The 15044-nt window shown below is 39.2% G+C and overlaps 3 protein-coding genes across 3 annotated transcripts; 1 reads left to right on the forward strand and 2 right to left on the reverse strand.

Annotated features, from left to right (window-relative positions):
• Positions 1–636: 636 nt before the first annotated feature.
• Positions 637–8530, reverse strand: porcn (porcupine O-acyltransferase). The gene is made up of 15 exons (XM_077003864.1): positions 8224–8530; positions 7593–7744; positions 7257–7452; positions 6806–6849; positions 6434–6615; positions 6191–6321; positions 5982–6002; positions 5628–5642; positions 5393–5518; positions 5174–5274; positions 4962–5038; positions 4751–4814; positions 4316–4401; positions 3635–3745; positions 637–1369 (listed from the first exon to the last, which is right to left on the reverse strand). The coding sequence occupies exons 2-15, from the start codon at positions 7726–7728 to the stop codon at positions 1268–1270; spliced, it is 1392 nt and encodes a 463-aa protein (XP_076859979.1). The 5' UTR covers positions 7729–7744; positions 8224–8530; the 3' UTR covers positions 637–1267.
• Positions 8531–8966: 436 nt separating this feature from the next.
• cpt2 (carnitine palmitoyltransferase 2) lies at positions 8967–14705 on the forward strand. Its single transcript, XM_077003863.1, has 5 exons — positions 8967–9506; positions 9844–9924; positions 10011–10117; positions 10372–11676; positions 11884–14705. The coding sequence occupies exons 1-5, from the start codon at positions 9316–9318 to the stop codon at positions 12216–12218; spliced, it is 2019 nt and encodes a 672-aa protein (XP_076859978.1). The 5' UTR covers positions 8967–9315; the 3' UTR covers positions 12219–14705.
• On the reverse strand, positions 12210–14702 carry magoh (mago homolog, exon junction complex subunit). The gene is made up of 5 exons (XM_077003869.1): positions 14567–14702; positions 14020–14078; positions 13825–13935; positions 13655–13737; positions 12210–13062 (listed from the first exon to the last, which is right to left on the reverse strand). The coding sequence occupies exons 1-5, from the start codon at positions 14655–14657 to the stop codon at positions 12963–12965; spliced, it is 444 nt and encodes a 147-aa protein (XP_076859984.1). The 5' UTR covers positions 14658–14702; the 3' UTR covers positions 12210–12962.
• Positions 14706–15044: the final 339 nt, after the last annotated feature.

A 15044-nucleotide genomic window follows, 5' to 3' on the forward strand; every position in this document is an offset into this window, starting at 1 on the left:
AAGGAAACTGATGTAACAAAATGTGATGTAACATCTGATGTGGAACAAAAATCTCCAGATGATAACACTTGAGATGGTTGCTATTTAAATATTAGTTGTCTGCTCCATTTGGCACATCTTAATACGAGGCAATCAATCTATCTAATTCACAATAATAATGTCTGAACTACATCTGTGAAAAGAAGGTAGGCCTAAATAAATAAAAACTACTCTCAAGTTTCAAATACTAGCATGTAGAGTGCTAAAAAAAAGAATATAACATTATGTAAACATTTAAAAACCAGTCAACAAATTTACCAGGTTTTCTAGCCACTCAGAGCTGAACACAAATAGGACATTTCATCCATAAACAATTTCATCTCAGACCTTCAAATGATCAAGAAATCTTTCATAGAGACGATAAAATGCCTGTCCTGACTTAAGAGTGAGAGAAAAGAACTAGTGGAGCAAAAGGAAGTCATCTGTCAGTCACCCCCAGCAGGCAAACCCAGGTATGTACCCAATTATGCACCCTGTAGTGTGTGCTGGGGTGGATGTGCCTGGGATCATCTTTACAAGCTGGAAAGACAAAGGATGTCCCCCCTTTCAGTTTCAGTTATTAAAATTCTAAGGAAAGAAAGTATATCTGACTCCACGTCCATCTACAACCAAGGAGCTGTTTAATCTTTATCCAGATTAGTTGCTGTAACAGTATGTGAACAGCAAAAGTGAATGTGTTCTATAATTGGTAGAAATCACTTCAATCCTTTGTTTGAGTAACACATCACAGCATTAAAAAGATTAAATGGGTTTACAAGTGCGTACCGGATGTGCAAGATATTGATGAAAACCATAGTATCATCATCAAAGCAGCTTTTGATGCAATGGAACATGTATCCTTATTCCAAAATAGGTTTAGACTATATAAAAAGATTGAAACCAGTTCCTCAGTCATGTCACAGCCTCCAAGAGCTGCCGATTGTTCTTGATAAAGTGATGTAGCTTTATGTGTTGAGTGACGGTAACTCCTTTGTGCGAGATAAGAAAAGCAAGGGTCATCACGACACTTATAGGGGTCTGTGATTATGTGCCTCAGGGCCTGTATCAAAGATATACTGAAGATCAGAAGAGTAGCAAAGTTCTCAGTATTTGAGGTTTTGTTCATTTTTCCAGTGCATCAGGAATTCACAGTGAAGTCATCATGACAGGTCCAAATCATAAACAAAACATCCTGTTTTTTATACTTGCTCCCTCTTCAATGTCTTGATATTTGCTTATATGTCCATTTTCACATTATAAGACGGTATAAAACCCAAAGTCCAAAGGTCACCCAATGGCTCGTCCAGCTCAGCTCTGTCCATTTATGAATGGTATGACTGGCCATGCCATCCTGTGTAGAAAATCACAGAAATGAACTGAATTTAAAACATTGCTTACAGTTGTGATCAAATTTATTCAACCCCCAATGCTGCGAAGGGTTTTATGGAATTCAGTGCACATTTGTAATTGTGTTCATAATGAAATCTTACAAGGACTTGTTAAAGAACTAAATGCAACTAAGATAGCATCAATTTTTTTTGTCATAAAGTATTAAATGGCCTTTTTGTGATTTCTTCATTGACACAATTATTCAACCCCTTTACGACTACCACTCCTAAGAACAGAGGTTCATTCCAGTGTTTTCCATCAGGTATTGAAAACATCTGTGGATGTCAACGAGCAGCAATCAAGCATGAGAAGCACCAATTAGGCAGATTTAAAAGGACTGTGATACTCAGCTCCTTCTAGACATCTACTGGTGTGTTTCCAAGCATGGTGAAGGCAAGAGAATGGTCCCAGAAGACAAGAGAAGAGGTTATTGCTCTTCACAAGAATGGCAATGGATATAAAAAGATTGCGAAGTTGTTAAATATTCCAAGAGACACTATCGGAAGTATCATTCGCAAGTTCAAGTTAAAGGGCACAGTGGAAACGTTACCTGGTCGTGGCAGAAAGAAGATCCTGACCGCGACTGCTGTGCGCTACCTGAAGCGTAATGTGGAGAAAAATCCCCGCGTGACTGCTAAGGAACTGAAAAAAGACCTGTCAGATGTGGGCACTGAAGTTTCAGCTCAGACAATAAGGCGCGCACTGCATAACGAAGACCTCCATGCCAGAACGCCCAGACGCACCCCCTTGCTGACTCCAAAGAACAAGAAAAGTCGACTGCAGTATGCCAAAAGTCATGTGGACAAGCCACAAAGGTTTTGGAACAGGTTTTGGAAACTAAATTAGAACTGTTTGGGACAATGGACCAGCGCTATGTTTGGAGAAGGAAGAACCAGGCTTATGAACAAAAGAACACCTTGCCTACTGTGAAGCATGGCGGGGGGTCAATTATGCTTTGGGGCTGTTTTGCTTCTAATGGTACAGGAAAGCTTCAACGTGTGCAGGGTACCATGAATTCCCTTCAGTACCAGGAGATCTTGGAGGAAAATGTGATGGAGTCAGTCACAAACCTGCGGCTTGGGAGACGTTGGACCTTCCAACAGGACAATGATCCGAAGCACACATCCAAGTCCACTAGAGCATGGTTGAACATGAAAGGCTGGAACATTCTAGAGTGGCCATCGCAATCACCAGACTTAAATCCAATTGAGAACCTCTGGTGGGACCTAAAGAAGGCAGTTGCAGTGCGCAAGCCTAAGAATGTGACTGAACTGGAGGCTTTTGCCCATGAAGAATGGGCTAAGATACCCATAGGTCGCTGCAAGACACTTGTGTCAAGCTATGCTTCACGCTTGAAAGCTGTCATAACTGGAAAAGGATGTTGTACTAAGTACTAAAAAATAATGTCACTAGGGGGTTGAATAAAACTGATAATGATGTGAGCACAGTAAAGACATTTGTGGTTATTCCATCATAAATATTATGTTATGTTTGTCTAATTTATAAGTGCCTCTTTGATATAATTGTAAATAAGATGACTGAAATGATCAAAATCAATGTCAAACTGGCCAAAACACTTTATTTCAGTGGGGGTTGAATAAATTTGATCACAACTGTATACAATCTCTTACTTATGTCCACTGATGTTTATGATTCAAATCTATTCAGAAACAGCAAAGAAATATTAACTTTAAATTTTTTTATTATTATTTGTTTGAAAGCCCTATATGGCAACAAGTGAAATCACTCAACTACTCTGCCTCTATTCCATCTGTTACGATCTCAGATCTTCCAACCCAGTGATTTTGGCCATTCTGTTCTCTTTGTCTAAAGGTGAGTTTTTTCCATCACTGCCCCAAAACACTAACAATCTCACCATTTTTATTGAACACTAAGAGTTTTTAATTAAACTTTCCCTGCAATAGATGTCTTCAAATATTAAGATCTTATTTTGGGGGGCGGTTTGGATCTGTTCTGTCAAAGAAATGTTTCTGATCAGACTGCATGTTCTAACATATTACTATAGATGCCTGCTAGCTTCTTTTATTTCTATTTTATCTTGAATTTTGTTTCTTACTTTTTTGCTTTACAAGATTTCATTGTGAAACACTTTTCACCAACACTTGTCTTTTATAAGTGTTGTATAAATAAGTATGACTTGTTTTGACTATCTAAAAACTACAGAGTACAAAGTATATCTTTGTATAAAGTACAAGTAAAACTTTACCCCATCAAAGTCTACATCATCAGCGCTGGATCCAAAGACAGAGCCCAGGTAGGTCAGGTGGAGTACAGCCAGCATGCTAAAGGCTCCATTAATACCGTACACCCAGAATTCCTTGAGAATGCAGGACACACAGCAGGACATGCATGTACTACTCAAGTTAAACCTCATAAAACTGCACAGGCTGCCCCTTTCTTACATATTAATCCCAAACTTTAGCCCAGAATTCACCACCACCACCACCACCACCACCATCTATGGAAAATATGCTGAAATTCTTTTCTCTTTTTAAGTAGCATTTCAAAGTAAATTATACTTTTTTCCAAGTTCATTGTGAAATTAGGAACACTGATTTCCTTGACAGCACTTAATCAATCTGAATTAATAAGCACTGCTCCCAATATAAGAAAACCTAGCACTGTACGTACCAGCACATATCTTAACAGTAAAAAAAATGTAAAAATATATGAGGATTTTCTTTCTTAGGTGGGAGATCATGTGTGGACTAAAGAAAAGCATTTGTGCGTTGAGATTTTAACTGTAAAAATGCCAACTCTCAGAGATATTTTCTTAATTTGGTTTTAAATGGCACGTACAGTATGTGCTAGATATTAACACTTTTCTCATGTGGTAAGAGACTGCTGTCTGTGTTGTGTATTAATCATGAAATAAATGCACCCCCACCTTCTTGTGTTGGTGTTTGCAGTCTGGTGGGCATTTCTTGGAGAGGACACATGCATTAAAGACGCTGGACAATCTTTTCCTCAACACTACAAAAGAAATGAAGCATAAAGTATGATGTCACTCAAACACACAACACTGAATGACTGTTGTGTCATTAGGGTATAATCTGCCATAAAGCTGTGAAATATCTGTAGACAGCAAACCATCAAAATCAGAATAGGTATAACATTTAGTTAGCGTGTTTTAAACGAATTCATTAATGTTGAAGGTTTAAATATAGGCAACAAATTGCCAAAATCGCTTTATACAGAGCAAAAAACCTCTTTGAATAAACACTAACCGGAATTATGTATGAATATAATAATATTACTTACATATTAAAGGCATTCATTAAACACTAGAGATTTTGTATCTAAATATTTTGTAGTCACTCACCATGTTCAATATACGTCATGAAAGCAAGGCTGAACAACACTGCTCCAATGTGGAAACTTACTCCCTGAAGGCATCAATTAAAGTAACGACAATTAAACAACCCACTGGTGAGAAACTCACCAAATCACACAGGTAAAAAAATGACATTGAGAACATATGGTGGTAAGGGCTGCAGAGGAACCCCATCAGCACGAGAGGGGCACACACTCACGTGCAGTAGAGTGCTAGCTGTGTATGTGAGGAGGACAGCTGGAAACACCCCGCATGCCAGAGCCTTCTTGAACACATCTGAATGTTTGGAGGAACAGCACAATAAAGCCTATAGATTTCCAAGTTAAAAGTGCAGTTTGGGAGTCTATTAAAATCACTGAATAATGAAAAGTTTCTTTAAATGAGGCACACCAACTGCTGCCCAATACGTACACGTCTTGAGCCAATGAGACATGGGCAGGTTCCAGGAAGTCACCACCTCCACCATAGACCTGGGAAACTCAATGTTTAGTGGTTTAGCCACCGAAAGATCCCTGTGGAATACAGAGCGATGGGATTGGACACACAGACAGTCTTTAGGGCTACCGAAGGAAAAGTAAAATAATTGCTTGGTCAGTAAATAGGACAAAGCACAAATGTGTTTGAGCAAACCATTTAAGATGGTCCTTCACTTCTGTGCAGCCAGCACCTGCCAATGTGGTGGTAGTTTCACTGAGGTAACTCACAAAGTAGTTACTAAAGTGGAAGGACAGGGTATTTCTGTAGGCCAGCAACCACCTGACAAAAAGTGGGAATGTTATTGTAGATTGGAGTTAGCCTTTCTATCCCTTTTACAAGAGCAAGGAACTGAATCAGAAGTCTGAAATCTTTTAAAAACATGCTTTACCTTGCAGCCAAGCCTCTGAAGCAGTTAGATAAAATAAGATAAACACATCAATAAAGGATGTTATTAAGACACATAAGATGGCAAAGTTTGCACATATAAAGATTCAGCTGTTAGCTATCAGAACTTGAACCCTGCTCTGAACCCTGACCTTTCAGTAATTAAAAAGGTATAAACTTTTAAAATGTAATGATTTACTGTCCTTAGTTTTCTGTGTTGATTATGTACAGAGGCACAGAAATGCTGAGGCCTGTTCAATTTTAAGTCAGATAGCACAATTCATCGTTGTCTGAGAAAAAAAAAAAAAAAACGTTGTCTGAATATGTCTGAAAGATGAAACAGCGCACAAAGGATTACCTGATCTTTCGCCCTCTCTTACTGGGAGAAGACGTTAAAAACAAATACGAAAAATTATTAGATAAGACAAAACTGAAGTAAGATCATCACAAAAGCAGCAAACAACAAATTTGTGCAACAAAACACAAATCAGAAAACCAGGATTCTTTCATTTAGTTACATTTGAAACTAACCCTCTCTTCTCCCATGTAGATACAGTCTCTACTTACCTCCGGAGAAGCTTGTCTCCAAAGATGGGGATGAAGTAGGGGAAGAGGTATGGAGCAACACAATTGGACAACAGCAGGAACAGCTGACTCTTTATCCAGCTGCTCACCACCTTCACAAACCAGGATGCATTCTGTTGAAAACAGACTGGAACTTTAGGAGTCAAGTTATCGATAATCTTTTGCTCCTTATTTCTGCATACAAACAGACATCTTGAGCTACAATTACATGTTTTTATTACTCACAAGTTTTCGACCTTTTACTGCATCCCTGTAGCTGTTGAAGCTGATCCAGGGGCCAAATATGATTGTTCCCACGAAGTAAATATAGCCCATGAACTCCACTGGGGACGGTACGTTCTTCACGATGCCTTTGTCCAAGTCAAAGGCAAGAGAGATTGCCTTCATGGCAACAACCATCTGGGAACCTAGGTAAATATGTCACCCATAAAGATCTGTTTGGCCTTCTCATGCCACTGCTAATTAAAACTTAGGCATTAAGGGCAGTATGTGTTCTGTACCCTTCAAGCAAAGGACATGGTTTCATGATTGTTAGAAAAAGGCTTATAACAGAAAACAGACCGCACTGTTAAGAACACTGCAACCTTAGAGACTGACCTCTCATTTTGTGCCAACTGTTAGTGTCCATCATATGCAATTCCCTGAAACATAATGTAGAATGTGTATACAGGTTCCTTGTAATTCCTCACTACATAATTCAGATAGGTACAACAAGGTGCTAGTTACACCAAGAACACAGGTTTGGTTTTCAGGTACCACACTTCCATATTGATAAATATTGTTCTGTTAAGAGTATCTGCCAAATGCATAAATGTGACTATTAAAAGATTTAAAGTGAATAGAAAATTTAACTTAAAAGAAAGCAACTTGATATAGAGCTATATTGTATGGGATTACATAAGCCTGCAAGATTTCACTTTCAGCAAAGAGGAACATTTCTTATAATAAAAATAACATAATAATAAACAATCATAAAAGATTATTCACTGGGCCACACGTGTCCTAAAGTGGAAGTTCACATATGTAAGAGGATTTGTGACTTGCGCACCCTAGCAGCAGGTAGATGAGGACGGTAACGGAGAGGAAGGGTCCACGGCTGTTGGAATGCCGGCACAGAAAGAGGATGAGGTAGCAAAGGAGGCTGAGCAACACCACCCACACCATGTGCAGCTCGAAGAACAGATAGAGTGCATAAAAGCCACCTGCAATCGTACTCAGGTGCTTTAAGTATGAGGGCAAGTGGCCTGCCGGTGAGAAAAGAGAAAATGTCAGCCTTTCATAAGTCGACTGGCAAAGCCTTTTCTACTAATGCCACATTTTAGCTCAATTGTGGGTACATGCAATGTTGCAATATAATAAAATGTACTAATAGTCTTTATCTTACCAAATTTCCACAGCAATCTACACAGTAAGCAGATGAGTAATAACTGCCAGACTTGCTCCAGGCCCTGTTGGGCAGTCGGTAGCAAGCAACCTGAAGCCAGTTCCTGGAAGAACTCCTGCCGACTGAGAGACCCCATTGCTGCCTTTCAGATACTAAGAGAGACAAACACGCAACATGATTTTATAATAAAATATACGTGTTATACGTGTTCAGAGTCTGTGGTTCGTACATTAATTGACCATTGCCTAAAATTCCAAATGTCCCAATTCAGATCGTCACACCTTGACCCAAAATGTCACACAGAATAATTAGTGGGTCAGGTCATCTGCACGCCTGCTCTGACACACTACCGTTCTTGAATTAAATGCATCTATTCCGCAATGCAGACAGCATAGTTGTATCTTCTGCGGTGCGCGGATTTGTTTTTAACCATGTTCGATGCAACATCTCTATTTGGAGCAAATTACAGAATACAACTTAGTAAATATCTTAGTCATTTAACGCTAGTTTTATAGGAAACTACCATCAAACAATTAACATTTATCCTCATTAGCAACTCCGCCATCCGAAATAAATGCAATGTTCGCTAAACCAGAACATATTTGGGTACTATGTTCCATATATTTCTTACCTGCTTTGTTTTTTTACTTGTAACTACTCAATAGAAGAAGAACCTATATCCTAATGTGTCTGCCTTCGTGTATTTTGAAGCCTGCACAAATGGTCCTGATGATGCCCGTAACCTGATGTGGCATTTATGCAATCAGCTGCTGAGGATGAGTTGGTTTACCAACCCTCCCCACAGCATCTCGGAACGAAATCTAACGCCCAATCATTTCCACAGTCGTCTATGATTAAACCAATCCGAACCCACGTTTAGCTAAACACGTCCAAAAGCACCTCCAATCGTGCGCGTTTGTGCGCGCTTGTGTCGTGATTACAGAATCATTTAAATCACTTTCTTTGGTGGCTTAATTTGTTGGCGATTATTTTTGAATTATTAATTCGGTTTTTGTCTTTGCTGACCAAAATGTATATAGCTACTTTTATTGTGGAAAAAAGGACTCGTTTGTACATCGCGCCACAAATATAGTGGATGTTCAAGATTGGTTAAAAATTTGATGTTGATTTTATTAATTTTAAGCTGCGAATTTATTTTAATTTAGTATTTTGATTATGCGTGGAGACATAATTCCAATACTCAAAATTTAGAAAATTGTATTGTGGAAAAAAATGATTTGTGGTTTTTCACAAATCACACATATGTATTTAAACAATAGGTTATATGACAACAGATAGCCTGTAAGAGTGACTAAAACAATGTATGTTTATACATTTATTGACAGAAGGTGGGACTTTTATTTCAGCACATTCAGAACGATTGAATCGACTTGCGGAAGTGAATGTTCAAAACATAGACTGACAATTATTACTCAACGGTTAGCTAAATTAAATCAATTTATTCGAGTTTGTTTTGATTTGGTGTTTTGATTACACGTGGAGATAGAAAACGTCGATGTAGTAAAATAATTACTATAGTCTTACTGTAGTCCGTGTGTGTGGGAGGTAACCATTCTAATACAATAAAAGTCAACTTTAGCTATGTTTCAGTCACATTACCTTCGTTGAATTAGCAGATGTCCAAGCTGTTAATCATTAGTTCGTTTTCTTAGCCAAAAAGATCTTACGAACGTCTAGCTAAAGCTAACCAACTAAGAAAATAATGGCATATTTCCTCTCATCACACATAACTTCAACACTGTGGAAGCTAAAACCCTTGGCATTGAAAACTACTTGTGTAGGGTCAGTGTTAGCGGTAAATCAGCGAAAATACAGCAGTAAAGATGATGCGGGATCCGAATACTTGCATAGAAGTATTGTTCCAACTATGCACTACCAAAAGAGTTTGCCACGGTAAGTCACAATTGCTTTTTTATTAATTGATTTTATTAATATTTTATTTATTTATCAGTTGCATGCTCTTTTGTCGCGTTATTAGGTGACATTAACAGTAGGGGCCACGTTACTGGCTCATTCGTGTATTTAAATGACACTGCTATTGACATAAATCAACTGCTATTGTATCATTTTGAAAAATGTAGGTGAAAGTGCACTACATGTTTGAGGGTGCTGTGTTACAGAAAAAGATGTCCCCCATCTGCCACACTTTTAGTTCCTCTTTAGAATATTCGATTTAAAAAACTGCATGTCCGTCAGTGTGGCATTAAAAAAAATTATTTTCAATCTTCAGATTACCAGTGCCCAAACTTGAGGATACAATACGGAGATATCTAGCAGCTCAAAGACCACTTTTAGATGATGAGAACTACAGGTAAAGGTAATTCTTCATGCTAACATTCTTTAAAAGAAGCTAATAGAAGTTGCATTACAAATTTTGCATCCGTTATGTTTGCACAGCAATACAGTGAAACTAGCACACGATTTCCAGAATGGCATTGGCAAGCAGTTACATGAAGAGCTTGTGGCTCAGGACAAGATGAATAAACACACCAGCTACATTTCAGGTGATTGGGTTGTGTCTAGTCTTAAATCAAACTCTTCAATACCACTACTATTTCAAGTGTGGTGGAATTTGACTGGTTCCTGGGTGAATCATGGTGGGGAGGTTTTTGGAGTGAAGTAAAAGCTTTGCATTTGAAATGTTCTTTAGGGGAAGAGTGGTGGGGTGATATAGGTGGTTACCTAAATAAGAGATTATGCCAGTTTAGTTGTATTCATAACCCAACAAGCTGTCAACTAACCTTTTTGTTTTGTCCAGCTCCATGGTTCGACATGTACCTAAGTGCTCGTGAATCTGTGGTCTTGAACTTTAATCCTTTCATGAGCTTCAATCCTGACCCCAAACCTGAGTACAATGACCAACTCATTCGGGCCACTAACATAGTGTGCTCTGCGGTGAGGTTTATGAAGACCTTGCGTGCTGGACTCCTTGAACCAGAGGTATTCCACCTGAACCCAGCTAAGAGCAATACTGATTCCTTCAAAAAGTTCATCCGATGGGTGCCCTCCTCCGTCTCATGGTTTGGAGCCTATATGGTTAATGCGTATCCCTTGGATATGTCTCAGTACTTCCGTCTATTCAACTCCACACGCATCCCCAAACCCAAAACTGATGAGCTCTGCACGCACCAGAAAGGCAATCACCTACTCGTAATGAAAAGAGGCAATATGTACGTATTCGATGTGGTGGACAGGGATGGTAATCTAGTGAAGCCGACCGAGATCTTGTCACACCTCAAATACATTCTGGCAGACCCGACTCCAGCTCCTGTGTGTCCCGTGGGGGTCCTGACGAGTGAGAACAGAGATGTTTGGGCAGGGCTGCGGGAGAAACTTCTAGAAGCAGGAAACAGAGAGGCTGTACAGATAGTGGACAGTGCTCTCTTTTGTCTTTGTCTTGATGAGGAGGAGATGCGTGACCACATACACATCTCCCACAACATGCTTCATGGAGATGGATGCAATCGCTGGTACGATAAGTCTTTCAGTTTGATCTTAAGCAAGGATGGGCAGGCAGCCATTAATTTTGAGCACTCTTGGGGTGATGGTGTAGCCGTCCTACGTTTCCAAAATGAAGTCTTTAAAGACACCACAGAGAGGCCATTGGTTGGGCCCACAACCCCGCCCGCTCCCATAGACTCTGCTTCTGCCGTCCAGAGGCTGGAGTTCAAGCTGAGTCCTGACCTTGAGCACGGGATAGCAAAGGCCAAAGAGAACTTCCAGGCTGCCGTCTCCAAGCTCACCATCCACGCTATGGAGTTCAAAAGAGGTGGGAAAGAACAGCTGAAGAAGAAGAAGCTCAGTCCCGATGCCATTGCTCAGCTGGCCTTCCAGATGGGCTTCTTACGCCAGTACGGCAAGACCGTCGCTACATACGAGTCATGCAGCACCGCAGCCTTCAAGCACGGCCGCACTGAGACCATCCGTCCCGCCACCACTTACACGCAGCGCTGTGCCCAGGCCTTCGTTCAGCAGCTTGGCCAGCACAGCGTAGAGCAGCTCCAGGGCATGCTGGACGCCTGCTCCAAATACCACGGCCAGCTCACCAAAGAGGCAGCCATGGGTGAGTGCCATAACTTTCTATTCCTTCTTACATGACAGCTAGTTCACTATTTTTATAGAATGCCGGAGGAATGTTGGATTATGTAGTGCTAAAAATATTAATATGCAAAATAAGGGACTATGTAAATTCAAAGGTAATAACAGTGGCTTGTATATGTTCTGAATACTCAAACTCAGTTGAGCTCTGGTTACTGTGAATCATTTTCAGGACAAGGATTTGACAGACATCTCTTTGCCATGCGCTACCTGTCTAATTCCAAAGGAATGGAAATGCCAAATCTGTATCAGGACCCAGCATATACAGCTATAAACCACAACATCCTGTCTACCAGCACCCTCACTAGCCCTGCTGTCAGCCTGGGTGGTTTTGCACCTGTAGTGCCAGATGGCTTTGGAGTTGGATATGGTGTTCATGATGACTGGATTGGTTGCAACGTGTCCAGCTACCCAACCAGAAATGTTCATGAATTCCTTCAGTGTGTCCAAAAGTCCCTGGAGGACATTTTTACTGTTATTGATGGAAAGCCAATTAAATCTAGTTAAGTTTTTATTCAGAGAAAAGCAATGGTAACTGTACAGTGAAGGACCATTTAAGGTATCACAAGACCTCAGTTTAGAGGAGCTAGATAAGAATTTAACCAGACTATTTCAATAGTATAAATCATGTTGATCAGTTAGAAATTATACCATGATGTAGACGATTTCTGTGAACTAGATAACTGAACAGTTGAGTGTTTTGTATTTCACTCAACCTTGGAAAATAATTTATAATTAAATAAATGGTGAGGGTTTGAGAGAGGTTGCTCACAAACAGCATAGGAAATTGCATCTGTGTAAAATTAATTTATATAATACCTTTTCTCTTATTACCCAAGGGGCATGTTGAGTTTTTGAAGATGCAGTAACAGTGACTAAGTGTTGAATTGTTAGAATGCATTAGTGTAATGTGTGTAAGAGTTGATGGAAAAAATATTACATCAGAGCCAGACGATGTGTTCGTAAAGGTTGACTTTTCTATCTGAATTTACAAGCGTCATCTTTTTACTTGTTTGACAATTGCAGCAATGAAATGCATTACTGGCAATTTTCTAAATTAAATTAAATTGCAACTTTTATGCAGTTAATGTTCAACCATTTTAGAATTTGCGGTAAAGCACTGGTTCTGAAATTGAAACTATTTATTAAAAAAAAAAAAGCAACAGATAAACAAATGTACAAATGCCAAACAGTGATCAAACAGTGATCAAACAACTTAAAACAACGGTCAAAGAGAAGTAACTGTTGAACTTAGATAGGCTTGATCTTAAAATGGAGGCCGATAAGACTGAAGACAAGACACTTGAGGTCCTGTACCAGGTAGTAGAATACTCTGAGGCCTTCTGGATCTCTGAGAAATAAAAATAAAATAAAAAATCAATGTTTTTTCCTAATTTACTACAGTCACTATAGCCAACAGCAGCTTAAACTTGAAATGCTGCATCACTTCTATTTAAAATTTCTCCTTAACAAATATCTAAGTCATAAGAACTTAGCACTAGCTAGCTAAGCAGACAGGCTAGTGTCCTGAATGTATTCAAGTCTACCAAAGTATAGCGGTCATTTGTTGTCCCACTTGTGCCAATTTAAGAAACAAACACCCCTAGGATGAAATTTCATTTGCTCATAAATGGATCCCAGAGTCCACACATTATTTGTACAGCATGCATTTAAGTGCTCACATAACATGAAGAGAACCAAGCGTTCTAAGTATATCCTTGTATATGACCATGCAGCTGTATTACCATGCAGAGAACATGCTTGTGGACTCATAGCAGTGGTTAAAAAAATTTAAAAACATGCTTTCATGAACTAGAATTTTTTGTAGAGGAATTATTTGCTTGTAAATATACTAAATATACATCACAGGGTACTGCTAAACAAGATCAGTAGCTACTACAACATCTAAAGTCTCAGGCACAACCAGTGTGCTTGTTACTTACTTTGACTGGTTGACATCGATCAATGAGCCAATTTTGGAGGTTGTGAATGAAATATGTTCATCGCCAATAACAATCTCCAATTCCTAGAAAAGAAAACGATAGCAACTTTTACGATACAGAGTATGCGTCTGGTAATATGAAAACATGCAGTGTTTCAGTTAAAGACAAACCTGTCTGCCAACCCTGTCAGGAGGAGGCCACAGTGCGTCGTCTTCCTTGGTGATTTCACTGTCATCAATGATCCTCTTGAGCTCCTCCATCACACTTTTGTGGACGTAAGCCTAGAATAAAGAAAGACTACATGAAACCATCCATTTAAAAACTGAATAAGGTTTATTTTCATCTTCCATATAAATACTCTTTACCTCTTTTCTGATCATGACGTCGTTTTTGTAGTTGCTGTTGTTTGCATACCTCAACTTTCCTGCACAACAGAGAAACCCCATACATGTGATTTACACCATTCGTTGGAGGGATCTATAATTGCAAGCCTACACTATAAGCGTTTATTTATTCCCCAGCACAAGCAAACATCAGCGTTGTGTAATGTACAACAAGAGTGTTTCTAAATTAAAACAATTGTGAGGACATGGCTATAGATAGACTAGCTTGCTAGGTTAGTTTGGTTAGCTAAGCTACCTAACAAGCTTAGCTATCGTGCTCGCTTTCTCTGAAATCTCAAACTCCTAAGTAGCTATTTAATATACTCCAATCTCATCTCTTTAGGTAGATAGTTCTACTAATACATAATTAGCAATACTTTATTAATAAGTAAACAGTAATTTTAGCAAGTTCGTTCCCAAAATGTATTTCAAACGTTTCAGGCCTGTAACTAGTTACACTGCCGGGGAGCAAAGTCAACGTTAGCATAAAGCTAGTTTGCTAGCTTAGTTCAAATGGCGCACTACTTACCGTCCGGCCTAAATTCAAACTCCAGAAACTCGTGACCAAATTTCCCTTTGTGTCCCACATAATACCTTAAATAGAAGTCGCTTGTGGACATAACTACGCTAAAAGTCAGAAACACCTCTGCAAACGTACAACGTTGTAGCCACACGCACAAAAGCTTTTCCTGACAAAATCGCTTAAAGCCTCGACCAACAAACGCGCTTAGTCGCGTGATGACGTCTGCAAAGTCGCATCTTGATGATGCTTAGAACGTCCTTGCGATGACCAGTTCCTACAAGCTCACGATTTAGATTACACAATAATGATATTAGTATTTTGACCAATTCCCAAAAACATTAAAAGTGAAAATCTTAATTTTTTAAAAATGGTAGCCACTCAATATTTTTAACCATCACTTTTTTAATTAGCATATTAAAATCTAAGACATAGACCATTTTGTTTTTGAAGCAGACAACTCAACATTTTGATGACCAGTGAAACA

Source organism: Brachyhypopomus gauderio, chromosome 4 (genome assembly GCF_052324685.1).
Source record: "Brachyhypopomus gauderio isolate BG-103 chromosome 4, BGAUD_0.2, whole genome shotgun sequence".
Classification (NCBI taxonomy): Eukaryota; Metazoa; Chordata; class Actinopteri; order Gymnotiformes; family Hypopomidae; genus Brachyhypopomus; species Brachyhypopomus gauderio.

Excerpts from the sequence above, each read along its gene's own strand:
- porcn (XM_077003864.1), bottom strand. The coding sequence starts at position 7,728 with ATGGGGTCTCTCAGTCGGCAGGAGTTCTTCCAGGAACTGGCTTCAGGT. Across the intron at positions 4,402-4,750 it reads CATGACGTATATTGAACATG|TGTTGAGGAAAAGATTGTCC; the intron begins GTGAGTGACTAC and ends TTTCTTTTGTAG. Across the intron at positions 1,370-3,634 it reads ATGATGTAGACTTTGATGGG|GATGGCATGGCCAGTCATAC; the intron begins GTAAAGTTTTAC and ends TTTTCTACACAG.
- cpt2 (XM_077003863.1), top strand. The coding sequence starts at position 9,316 with ATGGCATATTTCCTCTCATCACACATAACTTCAACACTGTGGAAGCTA. Across the intron at positions 10,118-10,371 it reads ACACACCAGCTACATTTCAG|CTCCATGGTTCGACATGTAC; the intron begins GTGATTGGGTTG and ends TGTTTTGTCCAG. Across the intron at positions 11,677-11,883 it reads CACCAAAGAGGCAGCCATGG|GACAAGGATTTGACAGACAT; the intron begins GTGAGTGCCATA and ends AATCATTTTCAG.
- magoh (XM_077003869.1), bottom strand. The coding sequence starts at position 14,657 with ATGTCCACAAGCGACTTCTATTTAAGGTATTATGTGGGACACAAAGGG. Across the intron at positions 13,936-14,019 it reads ACGTCATGATCAGAAAAGAG|GCTTACGTCCACAAAAGTGT; the intron begins GTAAAGAGTATT and ends TCTTTATTCTAG. Across the intron at positions 13,738-13,824 it reads CTGACAGGGTTGGCAGACAG|GAATTGGAGATTGTTATTGG; the intron begins GTTTGTCTTTAA and ends TTTCTTTTCTAG.